The sequence below is a fragment of the Xenopus laevis genome, chromosome 1S (genome assembly GCF_017654675.1).
Source record: "Xenopus laevis strain J_2021 chromosome 1S, Xenopus_laevis_v10.1, whole genome shotgun sequence".
Lineage (NCBI taxonomy): Eukaryota > Metazoa > Chordata > Amphibia > Anura > Pipidae > Xenopus > Xenopus laevis.
The window spans coordinates 118066464-118090686 of NC_054372.1; the positions used below are offsets into that span (position 1 = coordinate 118066464).

Genomic DNA, 24223 nt, shown 5'->3' on the forward strand with positions numbered 1-24223 from the left:
TACTCCCTGACTACTATTTAGCCAGTATAGGGAAACGGGTGTCGTGGGATCGATAAGGGAACAGTCTAAGGTAACACTTACACTGTCATCCCCTTTTACACTTAATCCAGATCCGATTTCCACCCTCGTCTTTTAATTGTTTTTAGTGTTTGTTACTCTCAATTCCCTTTTACTAATGAAATTTTAGTAGATTTAATAAAAGTTATCTTTTACGAGTCTCTTTAATCAGCCTAAACTGTTAGCTCAAGCACTTTTTTATGCTCACAATCAAGCACCATGCACTTTATATATTAAGTCACCATGAATTCTCCAAAAAATGCACTTTATTTAATTTCTTTCTGACAATCACAGAAGACATGAATGGTTTGATCACAACGTGAACACATTGGTTTGTTTGTTTAGTTTAATTCCGAGTCGATCATCTTAAGCAGGCACACACAACGTTTAATACTGGGGTAATTTGGGATTGTGCGACGTCATATACTCCGCTTTTGTCTCTCCTTTGAGCACCAAACCAAATATGTATATAGGAGTGGTCAGCACATCCATGCCCATTTGTTTCTGACTCTCGGTTTAGGGGCAACCCTAAGTAAAAACAACAGGTTAGAAGGTGCGGCTACCAACTTTAGTATTTTTCATTTAAGTCTAAGGTTCATTAATACCCTCCATGGTAGAACCTCTCTTTGCCTGCACATAACCTTTTGTCATATGAATCCTCACCTAACTCTCTAATAATTTCTTACGGTCTTTGCAAATATGACCTCACTACTTACTAGGATCAACAAATGGGAAGGGAAAATGCAAGAAACTTTCTCCCATGACAAATTAGAACTACTCTCATCAGCCGATCAGTCCATGATGACTTTGCTGAATAATTATCGGAGTGACAATACTAAATTATTGAAGTCGTGGTGGAACAAATCCACTTACAATAAATATTTGGAAGAAAAAATTATCCCTAGAGGTTTACGAATCCGGATATTTCCGGCATTTATTATAAATGCCCCAGACTTTAAAGAGAGATGGGAGGACACTCTGTCCAAATGCTCAATAGACTTAATCAAAATACTTCATGAGTATGAAGACACTATGGTCAGAGAATTTACCGAGAGAATTAAGAACAGGGAAACCCAACTACAAGAATACAAAGATTGTGTAGAATATACTGCGTTTATAGCAAAAATGAATGATCAACTAGACAAACTGGAACAGGACACTATTTTTAAGAAAAAACATAAGTTTATGCGAGATATGCAGGACTTCAAAACAGGGAACATTTATAAATGGGGAAGAAAAAGCGAAAGATCATTACGTAATCCAATCAATTCTGATCATGAATTGACCGAGACTGACACATCCGACATAGAAACTGGGAGTAATACCAATCAACACTCTAACTCACAGACCAACCTCCAAACTATTTCTAGTTCCCCCTTAGAACCCATGACTTTTTTAGGACAAGGAGACATAAGCGGACTAGAAGGGGGGGCAAGAAGATTAAGGAACAGAGAAAGATGGGGTTATCCCAGGCAGAATTCATGGGAGACAAACAGAGGAAGGGGTCATTGGAGATACAAAAAACAACAGAGGAACTAAATGTGATTAATTTAAGTGAGCACGTTTTGACAAATACACAGTTAGAAGTTTTAAAAAAAGGTTTATCCTTTTCACCTAGCTGCGATGTGGACAAATTCACTTTATACAAAGATCTGTTTCTCTTTTGTAGAAAATTACTCCTAAAAAAATATTACTCCATACATGATCCTGTAACAATGGGTGACCATAACCCTTTATCGAAGATAACTAGTTGGGACAATCCCTTTGATCTATTTACACCACAACAGATCATTAGTGAAGAAGAAAAGATCTTCAATAATGCTCTACATGATTTATGTTCACTTTTAAATGAAGAAGCAGTACCAGAAAGACAATTCAAGGTACAAAGTACTTTCACTCCCATGAGCCAAATCTGTCCAGCTGTCCAAGTCTTTGGGGAATTAGTAATGAAAGAATTTAATTCATTACCTGACACAATTAATGGGAACAATATGTCGCAAGCCGAGAGAAGAGCAGTCAAAGAAATTCAACAATGGGATGATGTTCTTATCAAAGCGGCAGATAAGGGAGGCAACATAGTGATATGGCCCAAAACCATGTACATAGCAGAGGCCCTAAAACAATTGAATGATAACAGATGTTATACTAAACTTGCACATGATCCCACTGATAGCTACAAGAAACGATACCATGAGCTCATAAGTGATGCCAAGGAATCTGGTTTACTCTCTGTACAAGAGTTCAATGCATTGTCCAATGATAACCCAAGGATACCAACATTTTATATGTTGCCAAAAGTCCATAAAAATAAAGAGAGACCCCCCGGTCGACCTATAGTCTCAGGTAATGGGAACTTGTGTGAGATTGCAGGTCAATATATTGACACAAAACTGCGTCCTTATGTCACTTCTCTCCCATCATACGTTAAAGATACCAGAGACGTATTACGCAAACTAGAAAACACCATGGTCAACAAGGATACTGTACTAGTAACCTGTGACGTCACCTCACTATATACCTGCATTAGTCATAAGGCAGGTATAAGAGCAGTCAATACTATTCTCGAAGGTGAGAGCAATTATGACCTGGATTTTAGAATTTTTCTCATGGATCTATTACAATTCTGTTTGTCGCACAATTATTTTGTTTTCAACGAAAAATATTACTTACAAATACAAGGGACAGCGATGGGGGCTCCGTTTGCCCCCACTTATGCTAATTTATTTCTGGGTGGTGGGAACAGTTTTATGTCTTCTCTGAAGAACATGAGAAATGGACATGTAAAATCAACCAATGGATACGTTATATTGACGATCTGCTAATCATATGGGAAGGCACAGTGGACTCTCTACATGAGTTTATTGAGGAGCTAAATGATAATGACCTCAATCTGAAACTTACATATGCGGCCGATTTTACCAAGATAGATTTTCTGGATATAACCATTATTAAGGATGATAATGGTCTCCTGCAAACAGATATGTTCAGGAAGGAAACCGCTACTAACTCCACATTACACTTCTCCAGCCATCATGCAAGTAATGTGAAAAAAGCAATACCTATTGGTGAATTCCTAAGGGTTAGGAGGAATTGCTCCGATGATTTTACCTTTAGGAAAAGAGCTGAAGAGCTAACAAAAAGGTTAAAAAAACGCGGTTATAGTAACAGATCAATAAGGGAGGGAAAGAAAAGATCACAATCCACATCCAGGTCACAAACTTTATGTCAAACCGAAAAAAAGTCCAATCAAGACAGTGTGAGATTTGTTACAACATATTGTAAACAGTGGGATGGAATCAGGTCTATCCTGAAAAAACACTGGCACATTTTACATGCTGACTTTACCTTGAGTAAATACATTCAAACATTCCCACAAATGACATCGAGACGGGCTCCCAATTTACAAAATCTGTTGGTTCGTAGTCATTTTAATAATAAAAAAGGGAATGGATCAAAACAAAAATGGGGCACGTATCCGTGTGGCTCTTGCAACATCTGCCCCTATATACACAATACCAAAGAGGTTGAAGACAGGTTTGGCAAGAAACATCTGCTGCGGCAGTGGAGCAACTGTAGAACCCATGCAGTGATCTATAGGATCACCTGTCCCTGTAATTTACATTACATCGGTAAAACGAAAAGATCTCTAAATAAAAGGATTTCCGAGCATATAAATAGTATAAAATCTACACAAAGAACGTTACTCGAAACTCAATTTCCAGATTCATCATGTACAGATAAAAAATTGCCTTACCCCAAAAAAGTTAGTCCTTTAGGTAAACATTTTTATTTACACCATAAGGGCTCACCAGATGGCCTAACAGTGTCAGTTCTTGAAAAAATCTCACTAGGAATCAGAAGAGGGGATTTAGACCATAAATTACTCTCAACAGAAAGCAGATGGATCTATGAATTAAACACTCTCAATCCCCATGGTCTAAATGAGAGTTTATCATTACACACGTATATAGGTTCCTAGAAGCCATAAGCATCATGATACTATAGGGCATGGTTGTTCCAAGTAGGATCTGTCAAAATGTCTGAAAAGATAATGAGATCCAAGATAATATAATGTATAAAAAGATTAAAATACAGAAAACTTAAATCATGTTCTTTGGCTTCTTTATATATAGTTTCTAATCAGCAGGCAACCTATTGAGAAGTGTGAACTTATGTGTATTTAAGTGTTACTTTTGTATCTAAAAACATGGAAACGTCAGAATGAAGTATAGAAACAGTTGCCAATGTGATCAGAATCGCTACAATGTATTGTATCTAATACAAACATAAGGATGTTATGATCACGTGAGGCATTTCGCAAGAGACACAAATGCAGTGACGGCTTCAGGTCATGTGACATCAAGAGACCAATCGGCGTGAACGTGAGTACGTAAATATCGCGAGAACACGCCGCCATTTGCCTTTGAAAAAGCCTAACCGGCGAAACGTGCGTCAGGCACTGTAGCTTAACCGCTAACTTAGCGATTTAAAAACTGGGAACTATAAGGAACTTAATTTAAGCACGCAGTGGGTCAGAGGAGCAAGGGGGGAGGAACGGATGATATTTTCGGGGTGGGGGAATCTTTCCTCAGTCTGCACTGTTCAGCGGATCTGTCAGCATGGTGTGTTGCCTATATAGTGTCTAGGGATTAGGCCATAACGATTTAGGCGCCTCTGAGAGGACACAGTGTTAGTTAACTTTGCGCACACCACACTTTATAGTGGCTGACATATCACGCCTGTCGATCAAGGGGCATCTCCTCATAACCCCCAATCCTCGCTTACCTTTGCTTAATCTCTTTGGAGATCACTGCTTCTGTGCTAACCTATCCTTAATGTACTCCCTGACTACTATTTAGCCAGTATAGGGAAACGGGTGTCGTGGGATCGATAAGGGAACAGTCTAAGGTAACACTTACACTGTCATCCCCTTTTACACTTAATCCAGATCCGATTTCCACCCTCGTCTTTTAATTGTTTTTAGTGTTTGTTACTCTCAATTCCCTTTTACTAATGAAATTTTAGTAGATTTAATAAAAGTTATCTTTTACGAGTCTCTTTAATCAGCCTAAACTGTTAGCTCAAGCACTTTTTTATGCTCACAATCAAGCACCATGCACTTTATATATTAAGTCACCATGAATTCTCCAAAAAATGCACTTTATTTAATTTCTTTCTGACAATCACAGAAGACATGAATGGTTTGATCACAACGTGAACACATTGGTTTGTTTGTTTAGTTTAATTCCGAGTCGATCATCTTAAGCAGGCACACACAACGTTTAATACTGGGGTAATTTGGGATTGTGCGACGTCATATACTCCGCTTTTGTCTCTCCTTTGAGCACCAAACCAAAATGTTCATAAAGCCAGATGGATGCTGATGTAGTAACAATGGAATATTTATAGGTATAGATTGTATCAATTTACATTAGGTAGCAGCACAAGAATTGACACTGCAGCAGGTCCTGGACTTCTGCAGTGAATCCACCTCTAATGCTGCTATGCTCTGCCTTCAATTACATGTAAATTAATATATATATATAACATATATGCATTGGATCTTAATGTATTTCTGTGTTTCACATAAATGTGAAGTTGCCAATATGACCCATGAAAAGGAAGTGGGGGGGGGGACTCCCTTCACCAATAAAATAGATCTTTACTGAGCCGGGTGCCTTCTCTTTATTGCCCAGCATGAACAGGAACTAACTAGTGAAGGAACACAGCCTTCTAAATGAAAAAGCTGCTGGTAATTTAACATCTGGCCCTGAATGGATCCATGATTTCTGTTGTGCCTGTTCTAGAGCAATTGCCAATAAAACTTAAATTAACCAAGAAAAAAAATAGAACATAAAAGTGGCCTTTTAACTTTTACATTCCAACAGCAACAAAGCAGAATCACCTCAAATTGGATGTACCACTGCAAATGTACAGTATCTTTGAGCTGCAGAGGAAGTTTTACGAGAGAAACCTGAATATTCATACTGTAGCATAAAAGACTTACACAATGGTGGAACTGCAAAGTCACTACTAATAAGTTAATATATTTTACAAGAGAGGTTACATCATTCCCTTTATACATGGTTACATGGCTAAAGCTTTCGTTTCCTGTAAGCTGCAATAAATGATAATGAACAGGCAGGTCACATAGAAATCACATCTGAAACAGCAATATTTTCATAATACATTTTTCATTTTCTCAGTTGAACTGTTACAGGGTTGCATAATTATCAAATGAATGCCAGATGTCTGCTCAGGTTTGCCTGCTGTGAACAAATATTTTTTGTGCTCTAAAGACATCAGTCTCTCATTCTTGGACAGCTCAATAGTTGGCTTGGGAAATGACTTTTATTACTTTCTAGTAGATTTCTGTTTAAAGAAGGAAGAGCGATGAAGCCAGAATGTGAATGTAACTGCTACTGTCATTTTCTTGGGGTTGACGGTGGCTGAATTAGGGCTTTTCATCTCTTTGATACTGCATTTGTATTAGAAAAAAGCTGAATAAATGTGTTATGATATCTTGGCTTTCAACAGGTCAAGATTCTTCATTTTAAATTTGGCTGAAGTACTTTGTGGGTTTCCAGTAATGGAAATATGTTACTGAGGACGAAGAACCTGGATTGAAAATACATACTTTCAGTCCACTGAAAATACCACTGCAGATACTTTGGTTATTGGTCTTTTAGGGCCTCTGACTAGTTTGCCACCATTGTAGTCTTTGTCTGTCCTACTATTGAGTATCTTTTTTTATGGGTCAGGTGGTAGCAATCTCTGACCCTCTGGCTTTTCAGCCATGGGAGAGCCTACTTTAAAATACCACCACCAATTTGTTATACCATTGTGTTCCAGTCTATGGCTCTCCATCTGTCCTTGAAATACAACCATCTCACAAGATGCAGATGGTCAGTTCTGCCCTTAGTTGTATTTAATTGGATTAAACTCCACACTAAGGCCACAACAGGTGACTGGTCTTTGGTGAAACAATATTCTTCAGAAATATGAGTAACAGGATAGATGGTGACATAGCTTTTATCCCTTTATGGACAGTGGGAGCCACTATACTTGTAGAAAGTTAATTTTTTCCACAGTGGAAAGCAATTTGTGAGTTTAGAAGCTTAGAGAATGTTTGTGGCCATTGAACTTAGGTATCAAAACCCAGAGTTTGAAGTGGGAGGCAGTAAAATGTATTTTAATTGGATGTTTATTGTGCAAAACACATTACATACTGGATGTGGTAAAGGCACACGTGTGATTTGCCGGCGCAACTTTTGAATCGATTTGCAGCATTAACCTGTGGCTGTTACATTGCTGAAATCAGTTGCAGGTTTTTAAAAGTCTCCGAGACGAATCACCACTTACCTGTATGTCTTCATCCTAAGGACCATGCTCAAAATATAAGAATCATTCTGCACACTACTCAATGCACATTGAGACTTACAGTATACTCAATGATTGCTTTACACTTCTGTTGTGTAATCAGGTGGGCTGTGGGTATACAAAATCATTTAGCAATATTTCTTGGCCAGGTAAATCACTCTTCTATACAATTTATTACACATTTTGCATCAAACATCATTCCCTTTGATGTCAGTCCCAAGGGGCATTCCAAGTGGTGCGAAAGGACACAACAATGGCAGTGCTTTTTTTTTAAATATTATTTTTATTTACATTTTGATAACACATTTATAGATGTACAAATATACAAAATACAGTGTATGGTAAATAAATAGAACCATACATTACTAATCAAAGTATAACATAATAAAATACATAATTATTGAATCATACCAGTTTCAGTACTTTGTTTTTACAGCATTATGATGTTGCGAAGCAAGTAATATATTAGTGTGACGACTCCTTGTGTACAGGTCAGCTGGTTGTCTCCTTGAGATATGTTTTGGTACTACTGTTGTGTTTCCATGAAGAGTGGATTGTTGTGTAAAATTTCCATATCATACCGTGTGGTATATTGGAAGGTATGGACAGTTTGGTATCTCAGAGTTTGCGGAATGTTTTCTCAGGGCAAACATAATAGATATTAGCATATTTCCTGGTACTTGGGCACCAGGAACAGAACAGTAATTAGTCCCCTGCTAATTTTTGTAGTAGGTGAGCATATAATCCTTTTCATTAACAGTTTCATACAGAGCCGTTTGTATCAGTCAGCTACATAATTTTGCCATTACCTGAACATGCATTGATAATGGGACTCTGCGACACAGTCATTTCAGAGGGCAACTGAATCAACAATTAGTGTGTTTTTTTTCTAGTAAACCTTTTATTCACAACCCAGAATGCATCTGCTTCTAAAAGAAACATAATAGGTGAAATCTATTCCTTTGTATTTCACAGCACTGTGTTACAAAGGGGCTTTACATCAATCTGTTCAATAAATGCAACCATAGTCACTGACTGACGATAACAATTTGTCACTGTACATTAGCAATTACGCTGGAGGATGGTAAATGCCAGCCTAAGCTCTATCATTATATAACATTGAGAATATTAACTGCTTTATCTGAAACCTGCTTAGATTTATAGGAGAGATCACACTGTTCATTCCACTTATGTTCTAGTGACCCTCAAATATTCATTAACTGGATAGGGTTCTGCCACGAGTACAAATACACATTATACAGTTTTATGACCATACTCAAAGATCCACCTATATTAATCTGAAAATTATCAGGTTAAGCCAAGTGATATCTAGCTTTTTTAAAGCTGTAATTGCCATCATCTACAACAATCTTCAGTTGCTGGTGGATTCTGGGAATTGCTGATCAACAGCAAAGTTGGATATTTTACTTAAAACACACAGTGATAGTCTAGCAGTCTCAGCTGACAGATGTCAGATGGCCATCAGAATGAAATAAACACCTACTGAAAGATTTTTTGCATGATAAGATTTCTAGCAACTTTAGCTCTATGCAGTACTGATATGCTCATAAATAAATGTAACCCCCTTTTGGCCACCCCACTGTGCCAAAGGTTATACATCAAACCATTTCTTAACAATTACAGGTCCTGAGTCCCCTTTGCTAGGGGAAAGGGTACTGGGAAAACCCTTCTCTGGCAGTGCCTCCACCTAATGCGATCCGGGAATACACCTGCGGGTGGCCCCATTATGTAAAACATTCAATACACACACTTGCTTTATAAAAAAATATCAACTTTATACAAAGAAGTGCAGATTAAAGGGTAAGTAAACTGTAAAAGTACAAATATGCATTCAACTAGCATGACCCACTACCCTTGTGAAACTGTGACGGTCCTATCCTCGTAATTCCCTACCAGGCAAGGTCCCGCACTACTGCACTAGAAGAATCAGAGTCTCAGTCCCTTATCCCCAATGAGTACAAATGGTCCAGGTAGCGCCAAGTACCTTTCCCAATGGACAAGGTACTGGCTTCCACGTGGCAGGCACACAAAAAGCCTGTGACACAATAGAAACCCGCTGGATCCTTTCCTCTACTCTCCCCAGGCAGACTCACCTGAGGGCTCACACACAGAGCTGGCAGGCTCACACAGAGCGGAAACAGGCAATAGGATTATTTATAGGCTCCAGACTCTCCCAGTCGAGCACACACTTGCTTGATCCATTTGCTGAACTGTAGCTCCCAGTCCAGTGTCTGGCATCCAGCTTCAGGAATGTCAGAGTCTAGTTATCCCATAGCCCACACAGGGCATAGCAGCCATGTGGTGTGTCTCCATAGCCTGAGGTCTGCCACTGCAGCACCTCAGCCAACAATCACTCCATCCTGCATCCAAAAGTGAAACTAGAACACTGGCAGCAAATACAACAATAATGACTGTGTGAGCACATGCCATCTCCTTTTATAGTAGTGCAGCAGTGACACCTTGTGGCATCCTCCAGTATCAATGGTAGAAGCAACGAAAAAGAGTAACTATAAGTACATAAATACTAGACACATGTATAATATAAAAATGTCTTCAGCTTCATATATCACAAATTGAATTCATATTTATATTGTTGCCTTATGTCAATCTGTCCCTGTGCCCACACATACAAATATTCCTTATTGGGAGGTAGGTGATGGGTGAATGTTGCGTAAGGGCAGTATATACACAACAACACAACTGAGGAAAACGGGGAAAGCAAAACTTTCAAATTTACCTATATGTGGGCTATGGAATGCCTTTCAAATATTATTCAGACCCCTGGGCCTTTTATAATTTTTTCTCAATTTCAACCCTTACCCTTATTCGCTATGATATTTTGTTTTAAGCTACAATGTTTTATGATACAAAATATTGATAAAAATAAATAAAAATGCCTTCTCTACATACTCCACACATGATATTTTGTAGAGCTGCCATTTGCAGCACAACTTTAATTAACAGCCTATTCTCACAGGCAGATTAGCTCCAGGTTATTCAGGTTATTTGGAGGACACTTCAGTTTTGGTAAATTGCCACAGTTGGTTTAAAAGCTAAGGCCATTGACTATTCCATTGCAGATCATTCATCGTTTTGTTCTAGAGCCTTTCCAGTGTTACTTTTTTTTTGGGATTATTGTCCTGCTGAGAGATAAACATTTTTCAAATCTTCAGTCTATAGCAGGCTAAAACTAGTTCTCTTGCATAATTCCCATGTATTTTACACTTCCCATTCTCTCTTTATTTTTTTCTAACAGGCCCAGACCCTGCTCATTAAAAAAGTCCCAAACACTAATTTCGTGTTTCAGTGCTTAGAAAAAGAAAAACACCTGATGCTCTCCACTGTATTTTAATTTAATTGTTGTAAAAACAAGACTGAAAATAGCCTGCATTAATATACGAACAATGTAAAATTTTTTGTCATTCCGCGAATCTTGCGCATTTTTTCGGCAAAGTGAAATGGGACAAATTCGCCCATCATTATGTACCTGATATTATTGATAAATAAACAGTTCATCACAGTGTACAGTAGATTATATGTGAATCACCAATACAGGGTGAGTGAAGTATTATGTTAGTTAACTAAAAAAATTCTTGTGGCCATTTATTTATCCATTAATAAATGAAAATATTTAAGATGCTATGGGAAAACATTGTTCTGTTCATAGTTAATTTGTACTTACCCACCATTCAAGGCAGGCTTTGATAGGAATTCAAAGACTGAGATTTGTTCGAGATGGGTGAATGCTGGTTATGTTATGACAAAATAAATTAAGCCTATTTACAGTAAATGTTGCAGTAGTATAAAAACAAGGAGAGCAGTATTTTATTACATTGAGGTATAAAGACAGCTCTTACAAACAGTTATTTTATTGACTGGGCCAAAAGTGTAAAGCAATGAATAGGCCTTTCAGCTCTGTCCCTCTGGAGTACATTACTTCCTCAAAATGACATGTAATGGTGATATTAAAAAATGGCAAAAGTTGAGGGAGCCAGTGCATTCTTTGGAATGAAGGGTTGCTTGCAGCAGTAAAATACTGAACTACAACTTCCAATATCTGTAGCTGATCTACAGCTGGTTAATATGGCTTGAAGCACAATGTGTGTAATAATAACTGCTTTTACAAATTGGCGCTCACTGCATCTATTATTAGTGCATAAATGGCAAGCCATTTTACCAGCCCTTTCATGAGTACTGTATGTAGCAGAGACTATTCACTTATAATAGGGGCCGGTTATGTACTGTAGGTACAGTGTGTAAATTGCAATTTTGGACACAATCACCATGTTATTTCCAGCAATTGCAGCTAATGCATTAAAACAAGGCAAGTTGCATATGTGCTTCAATGCTGATCAGACACAATTGCACTGTGTCCAGCTGGTGTCACTTGTGGCATTCTGCATCAATACAACATATGCACCCACATTTGTTATACTTTGTGTGGGAACCCTAGAGCTACAACCACCATTGACATGCTCCCCTGGCATCAATAGGAGGACTTTACTTGCAATTTTTGCACAACTATGAGGAAGTATAAGGAGGAGTTTTAGGTGCAAGATGCAAGTCTCTCAAAGGGCCTTTTTTAATGGATGCTTTTATAAATAGGTACATCCTGCTGATGTAATTTAGGCTATAATTACGTGCTCATAGAGCACAAAACTTGTAAGGCAATAGAGATGTTCAAATAAAGGTTTTTTTTAAATTATTTTTATATATATATATATATATATATATATATACAGTTCACAGTATATTACACAGAGATATTTCCTCTTTCGCTTGTAATTTAAATCTCCACTAATGTTTAAGTAACTGTCACTATTTTGATACTTTAATGCAGACTATATTATAAATGAAAGGCAAGCTGCTCTGTTGTATCGTTTAGATTTATATTATAATACATTATTCTTTCTGTTAGCTTCCAATTAAGAGAGCTGAAATTAGTGGCTGGCTGAAGTAGCACAGCTATTTTTAATAACTTGGAAAACTTCCATCCACCTGCATCAATTTATGATCATAACAGACTAACTTGATCGCTTTAAAATCTGTTTAGATCACGCACAAGCCCTAGAAAGATGTCATTCTGACAGCTATATTAGATGCTAAATCAAACTGACTTAAGGGAGAATGCAAATTTGTACTTAAGAACTGTCTATTTCTGCTAATGCTAAATTACCAGTTAATATTATGGAAGCAGCATGTTGGAAGACTCACAGAATAAGTATTTAACATTCATATGAGATGCTTTTTACCAGGGCACATTTCAAAATGTTACATGTCTTTATTTTAAAGGAATTTTTATATTATATTTTATTTCCAGTGGCAAACCTATATAGAAAGTAAACAACAAGAGTTGTTCTTGCTAATGCCATGTCAGGTGTGTCCCATATCTGCTTATTTTCTGTTAACCAAGCCTTTTTAATCACTAGGTCAGACCCTTTGTAGGATGCTTTGTTCATGTCCTACAATAAGAATATACATGTGCTTACATACAGAGCATTGAACTGAACCATAATGTAGTTCAAAAGATACTGTTACAGTAACATTTACATACTGTTACAGTAACATACAGAACACTCTTATGTTATGCCCCCCAAAAATGTATGAGTAACGCGACTCATACTGCATGTTCCTGGATCTTGCTGGGTAACAAATTTCCTTGTTCCATGTCTCTTCATAAGTGAAATACTTTATAAAACCCTGCTTCATGGCTGGGGGGGGGCAATTATATATATATAAAAAAAAAAAATACTGTTACCCCCAACCGGAGTATGGGCTGTATTAGGTTGGGGTGATATATTTAGCCAACAGGTGCCCTTTAAATATATATTCCAGTTTGGTAAGATTCTTTACTATGCTACTTAATATGATATATCTGTCGTTTAAGTATTTATTTGGAGGTATGGTTTTCCTTTAACTTTAACTGAATGATACAATTAAATGGTAGAAGGTAATGCTTTCCTTTACCTGTTTCGGCAAAAAAGGGGAGGGATTTTCCTTACCCACCCTTTACAATATTCTAACTATTGTCAGATCCTTGACTCAGTAGCCAGTGATTTCTGTATAATCATTCTTCTGAGCCCTAAGATTCCAACTAAGTAAAATACATGTCTGTGTCTGTGCCACTAATGTGGGTGTTCAGATGAAGCCATGATAAAATTAGATTCAAGCAATGGAATGTATCCCAACTGATTGTTCCGTATGCATGACTTTTAGAAAGTACTGCTATCTTGAATGGCAAGACAAGATTTAGGCTTTGTGGAAATAAATGTAGATGTACATGATATATTATAAAGTATTCTGTTTATTCAACGGGGCTTGTCTGTCTAGATACATTTAAGTATCATTATTCAGTCTTATTCAATCTTGTGGCAGCATTCCAAGTAGTTCTGGGAAAACCACCGCTAGGCTAATAAGGATTATATTATACAATGAGGTGCTAGCAACAACATAGGGAGAAAAATAATAGCCACAATTGAGCTGTTCTCTCAGCACTGAATGCCAAGAGGAAAGGGTCATCCTGTTCTGAAAATGCTTTTGTAGGTGACAGTTATGCCTCCTACCTGATTCCCTTTAAATCCTTTTTAGTTGATTTGCCAGAATCATTATCATTTGAAGAGTTCAAAGAAGCAGACGCTGGCTTGTTTTTAGAAAATAAGCACACCACTGAATCATGTCCTTAGTTCTTTAATGCAGCTGTAAAGGTTTTCTTTCTTCTGTTTTTTTTCTTCCCAAACAGAAGATAATACCATTGTCTTCATGAAAAATACATTTCTGAAAATTGTCCTGTGTATAACCATGACAAGTCCTATTTAACAGAGCTGGAAAATGAGACAGCAGAATTTTATTTTACATCCCATGAAACAGTTTTATAGTTTAGATTTTGACTGTCAAGTTCATGAATTATTGTAGGGATCATTTACAAACTGCAACTGCAATTGTGGTCAAACATATATGGTCGCAGTTATTGTGCAGATTGACGTCCAAAGCCTGTTCCTTGCCCTACTTCATAATTGTGTAAAAAACATCCTGGTAACAAATGTCAATCTGTCTGCAGTATATAACATTGGGCACAGCAAAATATCATCTATCTATCTATCTATCTATCCAGTGTCGGACTGGGACACCAGGGGCCCACCAAAAAACCTTAGACCAGGGGCCCACCCTTAGTACTATTTTTTTCTCTCCTAACTCAACCTCTCTTCTCCAAGTCTCTTTTCTTTACATACTATAACCAATTATTCCACATATTTAGCCTCTTTGTTCTCATAGAAATAGTGAATGGAAATGAAATAGGCCAAAAGTTTAGCAGCATGAGGGGCCACTGACACCTGGGCCCACCGGGATTTTTCCTGGTATCCCGGTGGGCCAGTCCGACACTGTATCTATCTAATATCTATCCAACCTAGTACAGGTATTTAAGCCCCCTACTGAACTGGGGTCAGATGTTGAGGCATTTCTCAAACAGCATCAATTCTCATGGACATTGAGTGCCAAAATGTTTATAGTGGAACTCTACAAAAGGAAAATAGCAATTTGAGCAAGGGAAATAACTTATATGACTTTACAAATAGAAGGGACATGGCAAAGTGATTAAATGTTAACAAACTCAACACATTTTTTGTTTTGTTCATAATGTTATTTGTCATCATGTGCAGGACTAGGGAACTAACATAGATAGACTAGGGGGAGGAAAACTATTATGAATAGAGATTAAGAAGAGGGAGAAATTAATAGATGTTCTGAAGGGTCATCCAATAGAAAAAAACAACTGAAAATGGTAATGATTAGTACAATGTAGAGTAGACAGCAAGACGAATTACTTTGACCTACTGTATATTTGCAGCCTGACAACTGTGGTCATGTACTGTTTGTGCAGCCAGATTATACATACTGGCCCATGAAATATTAGTGTAACAACCTAAAAGGGTAAACATGAGCAAGGCGTTATATGTTAAGGACACAAAGGCACAAATAGCAAGATAACAACATTCAAGAACAAAGACTGCAGTTGCTACTCAAAAATCTGCAATAATGAAAGTGTTTCCTCATTCATTCTTACCAAATGCTATGCAAACGATCATAATTTGTGATGAGCTCTAGTGTTATACAAAATCACTGTACCCCTGTGTCCATCATGTTTGGATGCAGCCCATACAGTACATTAAACAAGTGAGAGAAACAAAGAATTGTGCAAGCTTCCTACTATAGTTACATGTAATGCAGAGAGTGCGCTACAAACATGGATTTCAGTGTGACTTATTAAGAGTGGCGTGGTGGCATATAAAATATGCCACCACCACTAAAATAATGTTATCTGTCAGTTTTCATAAGATTTTGAGATCCACAAGCATTATCTATTAATCTTAAAGGGGAACTATCGCGGAAATGAAAATGTAATATAAGCTTCCTTATACTGAAGTAAGAAACGTTTTAAATACAATCAATTAAAAAGTCTACAAGATATTCAAGCTTATGTTCACTATCCCTCTCTCATCATCTGTCTCTCTTCATTCTGTCTTCAAACAGCAGTTGGTTGTCAGATGAATGATCCAATATATCTTATAGGGGGGCTTCCTTTCCTAGCAGACGTATTAGAGCTCATTCAAATAACTGATTCCAGTACAAACAAAATCTAACAATTGAACTGCCTTTTGCACAAATTCTGCATGTAGAGAGACAGGATGTCTGGGGATTTTAATAGAGTGAGGTCTAATTCATATTCTTGGCAAAATGAGCCCGTCTATAAGCTATATTGGATCTAACTGTCAATGATTATCTGACACCCAACTCCTGCAAGAAGAGAGAATGAAGAGAAACAGATGCTGAGAGAGGAATAGTGAAAATAAACTTTCAGAAACAGTACAGAATTTTTACTTTATTTAAGTATGCTGAAGCTAAAATTGAATTTCCATTGTTGCGATAGTTCCCCTTTAAATTATGTTAATAATAGCTCATCCTACTAAAAGGGTCCCTTTGACCTCACATTTACCAAGCAAATACCTATGCTGGCATAGATTTATGGTAACTCTCTATGCAGGCTTTGAGAAAACCTAGGGAGTTGTCTCTGCTATAGAGAGTGCCATGTATAGCACTGTTTACCTGTCTACTCGCCAGTGACATTTATGCAACTTGACCATCAGGCATTTCCGCAAGGCTTTTTGTAATGGAATTGTAAACCAGTCTGCAATCAGGTAATGTATGCAGCTTTGGCAAGGCTAAAACGTTAGGATGAACCACTTGTACCGTTTGGTGTTTTTGGGGTATAATTAATAAACATTTTCAGAATTAGTAAAGACAGATTCAGCTGTGTTCATTTTTAAAACTGTTTCTATTTGTTGATGTTGTTCCTCCTTCAGGTGATGGAGTTTGTGTGTTCAAGAGTTTGATTAACAAGGATACCGAATACTGCCGTGTGGGAAAGCAATCAGTTCTAATTACCATTGGTTTCAATAGCGCATTATTGCATTTCAAGACACACAGCGGTGAGTATTACACGTGCTGTTATTTGTCTGTGTGCATGCTGTGCTACAGAGAAACATATTCAGTCTCATTATGGTATTCACTATCTAAGATTAGCAATTCCATTTGTAATTAGTTTTTGCTGGATACTGTGATGAAATGCCTAAATACATGAAATGAAAGAACCACCATAAATCTTTACCGCAGCTATCAAGTGCGGGTATGGGACCTGTTTTCAAAATGTATATGACCGGGGTTTTCCAGATAAGGGATCTTTCTGTAATTTGGATCTTCATACCTTAAGTCTGCTAAAAGTCATTTAAATGTTAGGGGGGCAGATTTATCAAGGGTCAAATTGAAAATTCGAATTTTCAAATTTTTTTATGGTCAAAACTGTCAAATTTGACTAGGGAGTTATTCCAATTTGATTCAAGTTTTTAAAAAAATTTGAATTAGAATTTTGAGATTTATCATACTCTGGCCCATTAAGAACGCGAATTCGACTATTCGCCACCTAAAACCTGTTGAATTGGGAGTGGTCCAGGGATCAATTTTGAGTTGTATGCAGCCTTCCAGACATTAAAAAAACTCGAATTGGGTTTTTTAAATTCGATTCAAATTTGAATGGAATTCAATTCGAGTTTTCGGGTCGATTTAATACATCCAAGTTTTAAAAATTTTATTCTATCAATACATTTTGATTGGTCGAATTTCGAATTTATGGGAGTTTGCGGGAGTTTTTAAAAAATCACATGAATTCGAAATTCGACCTTTGATAAATGTGCCTCTAAATAAACCCAATATGATTGTTTTGCCTCTAATACATATACATGTAGTTTAATCTAGGCAGACAAAGCCTTTGGTCCCTCCTAGCCATAATAAATTGTCTGTCAGTTGAAAAAGCTGCTGCAACAGCAGACAAAAGAATAATCCAAAACATCTTTGATTATCCTGTCACTTCTCTCTTCTCATGTCAGGAATGGCAACCGGAACAATGATGGGTAAAACAAGGTGTTATAGGATATTTCCTGTCCCCTAGAGAATTTTCTGGTGAAAAAATAAATTACTGCCACTATATAGATGGCGGTAAAATTTTGCAAATATTCTGGCATTGATTTTGTCTTTCGTACGTTTCGTTGTTTAGTAAACCAGGCATTAATGTGTAGGTAGCATTATTTTCAGCAAATGCGATAACTGACGAAAACATATTCTTGAGCAAGAAAATTTGCAGATTTATATTTACCGCAGGTTAGTAAACTGGCAAAAACATATTTGGCGACAAATTTGTCTATATTTTGTTCGCATATTTTTACCGCGCTTCAGTAAACGGACCCCTATGGGTCTAAGCTATCAACTATATCTGGACATCTACATCCTTTTCTTATTTACTAATCTCTAAAACGTGTGGTTTTCCTGTATTTCTTTAAAACTCAAAAAATTGAGATTTAAACACCATGAAAAACTCTGATACAAACATGTGCCAATCAAAAGCTGTTGAGGTTCAACAAATAGATCCAACAGATAAATTGTGGTTTAAAACACCTCTAAAACTACTAAAATTCTACCCTTAATAAATAGGCCTCCAAATTAAGTTTTTAAGCTTTTACCCAAATTGCTGAAAAAAACAGGTGATTAGGGGTGTATCATGCATTTTTTTTTCTTCATTTGAGAAAAGCACACACATTTTCTGAAACCTCAAATAGTCAGACTTTATGAAAGATAAAAAGCTGCAAAAAGTTGCCAGAAAAAACTTAGCTGGGAAGGTTGTATAGGAGTCAATGAAGTATTTGCTAACAGGTTTGTCTATTTTTGTTCCAGTTTATGGAAAAAATGTAATTTTTACTTTTTTTCCATGGAATAACACACCGAGAATATTCTGTTCTGGTTTTTTCTTAAATAAGGTAGTGCTTTCACACTCATGATTTATACTATGAACTCGAATTTTAACAAATAGGCCTCTATAGTTCCAAAAATCATATTGTATGCAATTACATATCGCAGCTTGAAACTTAATGAATTGCTCAGATGAGAAGAATATTCTGCCATCTCTATAATAGACCCTCACCGAATATCTTATATATTTATATTTCTAATTTCTGCTACCAACACCAGAATATTTCTCTAAACGGGTAGTTTTTTATTACTAGTAAGTATATTACTTCCATACAAAGCAGAGCATTATGTGCTAAACTATTAAGTGAGTGTCATATTCTTTTCAGAGTACAGTTCTTTTCACAATGCCTTGAAGAGTTATAGGAATCACAGGAAGGAACACAATGTGTTATCTCAGCACACAGAGGAATCGTCACCTGCACAATACTTCCAGGTATTTATTGTACTTTATAAGAAGCAGAAAAAGATTCTACAAAATTCCGGCTAACGTTCAAAAACCTCCTACTTATCAGATGTCAATTTAAAACATCCTTTTGAATGCACACAATTGGCCAACTATAGTATCTAACTATTAATACCTATTGATTTAATGATATGTTTTGTAGAAATGCCCATGTTTTTCCCTTTCATAAAAACATATTTTATTATTTTTTTTGAGTTACAACCAAAATTTTGGGAGTCCCACAATGGTTAACTTTGTGTCCCGGGTATTTCAATATTTCCAATTTAGAAAATCAAATTTGTAAATAAAATTTGGACAAAAAAGCATAAGCCATTTGCAATTTTTCTTTAATATGACCATTGTGGAAAAAAATGTGATTGGAAAAAAACAGGTATATAGTCATGATTAATTTCATTTCTAATGTTTTTTTAATTGGCTTGCAATAGGACTTACCACTTATTCATTACTTATTTTATTGCAAATGCTGGTTCAGATGCCAGGAAATTCCCAATGGCTCCGTTAAACCAAAGAGGCTGCTTGTATGAGTGTATAAGAGAAAACACCTATCTAAGTACTATTAATTACAGTTTCTCTTGGTTACCTTGGTATTGTTAATATACAAAAGAGAGAGAAGAAATAATTTCATGCATTTCCTAACACACCACAAATTTGATTCCAACCCCTATTGGTCGCCTACAACGTCAGCTGGCTATGCCTGCAGTAGAAAACTAATAGGCGTTTAAAAACAAATTGTCGCCCCTTGACTTCAATGCATTAGGCAAATTATTCTCTGTTTTGTGAATTTTTGATGAAGCAAAATGGGTCAGATTCACCCATCACTAAGTCAATGACACTGAATCCTTGTACTAGCTACAAAACAATCCCAACCATCACACCAAAACTTTTACTGCTGTGCCAAGCACAATCTACAAAAACGCTTAAAGAAGAATTCAATCCTTTAAGAAATAAGCCCATACCCCCACTCCACGTAGACCCCCTTCCCTCCTTCCCCAGCCTAACTTCCCCCCCGGGGAAATGCCCCATACTCCAGGGGGCAGTTAGGCTGGGGGGAGGGGGGTCTATGTGGGGAGGGGGGTACAGGTTTATTTCTTAAAGGGTTGAATTCTCATATAAGGCCAGGGGCCTAACTACAGAGGAAGCAGACTGTGGCTGCAGGGGAGGCCAGGAGGTATAGGGGGCCCCATGAGGACCAAATAATGAGCAACTTCAGCATCTTCTGGTAAAACAGGACAACCTCTGGATATGTTGGGAGCCCTAAAATTAATTTACTGTGGGCCCAATTACATCTAACTACACTGCTTAAGGCTTGCACACTATAATTTCTTTTGCAAGCTCTAATCTTCCAGCATGTAACAATGTTCATTCCTATTTGCTATGTACCACAGACAATCACGAATCCCAGTACTGTGTCACACATCTTGCCTTATACCTTTATAAGAGCATGTCTTACAGGTTATCTGGATTTACTTGTTTTTAGGTTTGGGAGAAAAGCTTCCCTCCCATTTTGACAACATTATTATTACCAGGCATCACTTGTAGAAGGCATGGAGCAACTGGCATCTATAATAGGGTACTTTTTAGGTTTCTGAATAAGGGGATACTTGTCTAATAGTTATACAAATAGAAGAAGAAACTTTATGACAGATACCTTTGCCTATGAAAGTGAGCGTAACTACCTGGGGAGCAGGTAGGGCCCGCTAGTGTCAACTGTGACTGTAAACACCACAGGGTGACCCAAAGTGCCTGTTCTTGGTTTGTGTTCCGGAGAGGGATGCAGACTGTGGGGGCCCGATGCAGGTTTGCACCCATAACAGCAGTCCCCTAGTTACTGAGTGAAATCACAGGACAGTCTGGGGATCTAGATGTGATTTCCTTCATAAACCATAAAATTACCCAGTCTTACCAGTTAGTAAACATTTTTCCCATGGTGGAGAAAGGACCCATTGCAAGAGCTCATTCATTAGTTGCACTGTCTACTTTTCAACCTCATATCTATATGATGCAGAGAATAAATACATAGAAGAACCAGAGAGCTTGCAATAAATGCACTAATAGCTGTCTTATTAAAGAGGGTATTCAGATTCCCCTACACATAACATCTTAATCAATTTTGCACAAAATATATCTAAACACGCTTTTTTGAATAAAAATCCACACGTATCAAATGTAATTATTATGTGTTTTGCTAGTTATTTCCAAATGATCTTGAATGTCACTAGATTTCACATATTTATGTTTAGGGGCAGATTTATTAAGGGTCGAAGTGAAAATTTGAATTCAAATTTTCGAGTTGTATTTTTGGTCAAAACACAAATTCGAATTGTGAATTATCGAAACTCGATTCAAGTTTAAATTCGAATTTTGTGATTTATCATACTCTGGCCCCTTAAGAACTTAAGTTCGACTATTCAGCACCTTATACCTGCCGAATTGCTGTTTAAGTCAATGGGAGAGGTCCAGTGATCAATTTCTTGATATTTGCAGCCTTCCTTATATTCTAGTTTTTTTCTGAGAAAAAAAACTCGAATCTAATTTTTCAATTCAAATCAAATTTGATTTGAGTTTTTCAGGTCAATTCAATTCATCCGACATGAGAAAATGTTATTTTATTAATACATTTCGATTCCTCCAATTTATGGGGGTTTAATAAAACTCACATGAATTCAAAGTTCGACCCTTGATAAATGTACCTCCAAATGGTTAAATGGGAAATTGTTTGAGGCAGAGAACTAAGGCTGCGATTAAACATTGGTGCTCCACTCCAGGTGACAGGTGCACATACATGTACAGTATATATACACTTACAATATATATATATATATATATATATATATATATATATATATATATATATATATATATATATATATACATATATATATATACACACAGTATATACACACATTGTTATTATATTTATTGCGCTATATTTTTCTTTTAACAGTTTTATGGCTGTTTATCTCAACAACAGAATATGCTGCAAGACTATGTAAGGACCACAACATATCACAGAGCTATATTACAAAACCATGTTGATTTCAACAACAAGGTAAGAAGTTATTAGTTGTAGGCATGGCAAGGATATCTGATTCTCTACCTGTGGACAAGTCTACCATGTTTGGCTTTTTGTGGTTGTTGCACATAACAAAATGGCATTTATTGAATGTCATCTCTGGTGTAGAAGAATAGATTTCTTATTTTTGAGACAATGTGACAGAAGATTGCAATAGCTTTAGTAAATCATTGCAACTAACCAATAAGAAGCATTTACTGACCATCTGGTTCGAAGCAAAATGATTGCATTATCTTTGGGTGATTCTCTTGAATAACTAGCTTTGACATTCTCTAGTTGGACTTGGACACCTTAGTCTCAGAGGAGAGACCGATTCCATGGCTCCCAATTATTTATTGAGAAATTATCATCCAAAATGACATAACATGGTAAAACCCATTTAATTAGTACTAAAATTGAATCAACACAACACAAACTATACAGAAAAAAGGAATAATGTTTTTCAGAAACAAACTGTAATGCATTAAAGTGGTTTAAAAAATATTATCTCAATATTTTTAAACTCAATAAAAAATAAAATAGCGACTGAAGCGTGATTGCACACTGTATGGGCTTCCCTGGTCACCTGTATTCTCCTCTTTGTGATCCAAACATTGGACCCTGGGGCCCAAGATTGAATCAGCCTGGTTGTATAGAAACCTCTGTTTGTATAGTTACCTTTATTCCATGCTTGCTTTGTACTGCTGTAATTCCATTCCTCTGGTCTTATGTCACACTCCATCTCCATATGAAATCCTAATGGATACACTAATGTAACCTACAAATTCAGCTGCATCTCTAAGTAACATCAGGTCTTCCTACCCAACACAAAGTTTCCCTTTCTATATCTTTCTATGTCTTCTATGTCTTTCTATATCTTCCATAATTTTGTAAAATTTCTAGTATAGGACTATTTTGATCTTCTATTTTAATGTACTATTTTATGGTTTGCTAAAGTCTGTCGAGGCAAGCCATATGCAGTGCCCTATAAATATACCTCTACATACAAATGACTGATAAAGCTGATGATGGATGACTCGGAATTGGAACAGAAGTCAGTTGTCTTTAGAAGTTATATGGGGGAATGTAATTAATGTCGGTAACGGAAAAAATATTCGCAATGGGAAAAGTTATGTCTTTGTACGAACAAATATTCCTTTTGGCTATTTTAATATAGCTGTTGAAAACCTAGAAACTGTTTAGCAACCTCTTCTGACACTGGAAGAAGGTTTGGAAATTTTAGGGTTTGCAATAGTGCACAGTGAATGTAATAAAAATTCTTATGTTTGCTCCAAAAGATTACGACACCTTCAAGCACTTCTTAAAAGTGAGCAAAAAAAATCTGCAATGCGCAATTCTATTTTGCAATGCAATAACCGTTTAAGGAAGAATATTACATTGTGAAATGCAAATTTCTGTTCTTATTTGTGCAAATTGTTTTGCTCTTTGCAACTTTTATAACATTCCCCCAATAGTCTCTATGGGAGCAGAATATACCATGAAACTGACTAACACATAACTCTAAACACTCAGACATGTAAAGCCTCTGAGATAGGGAAATTATCTGTAGTGGACATTACAGGGAGCTGTAGTTATTGCTACTCACAAACATTAATAAGACATATGTAGTTCACATATACAGTAGCTTAGAGACCACCAGTGTTTTTAAGAAGCAGCTAATCTCACAAAACTGCTGGTCACATTTGGTTCTTTATAAAAATGTAATTGCTGACCGAAAAAGGGAAGACTTTTAAACAACATTTTCCTAAATTTCTAACTAGGGATGGGTGATTTTTTTGCCTTGTTTCGAAGTGGAAATGACACCCATAGACTTGTATGGCGTCAGGCATAATAAAAAAAAACGTGCGGCAAAAACTTTTTCCAGATTTTTCATC

General features: G+C 36.7%; 2 protein-coding genes across 2 annotated transcripts in view; one reads left to right on the plus strand and one right to left on the minus strand.

The window, feature by feature from the left end:
• crygbl.1.S (1 S homeolog) overlaps nucleotides 1–24223 on the minus strand; it is a 46581-nt gene that overhangs the window by 20719 nt on the left and 1639 nt on the right. The window lies entirely within an intron of this gene.
• LOC121399435 (histone-arginine methyltransferase CARM1-like) overlaps nucleotides 1–24223 on the plus strand; it is a 53554-nt gene that overhangs the window by 12505 nt on the left and 16826 nt on the right. Inside the window, exons 2-4 of the mRNA XM_041580131.1 lie at nucleotides 16818–16943; nucleotides 19140–19246; nucleotides 22221–22325. Of these exons, the coding sequence (XP_041436065.1) occupies nucleotides 16818–16943; nucleotides 19140–19246; nucleotides 22221–22325 (338 nt within the window). The remainder of the gene's footprint in view (nucleotides 1–16817; nucleotides 16944–19139; nucleotides 19247–22220; nucleotides 22326–24223) is intronic.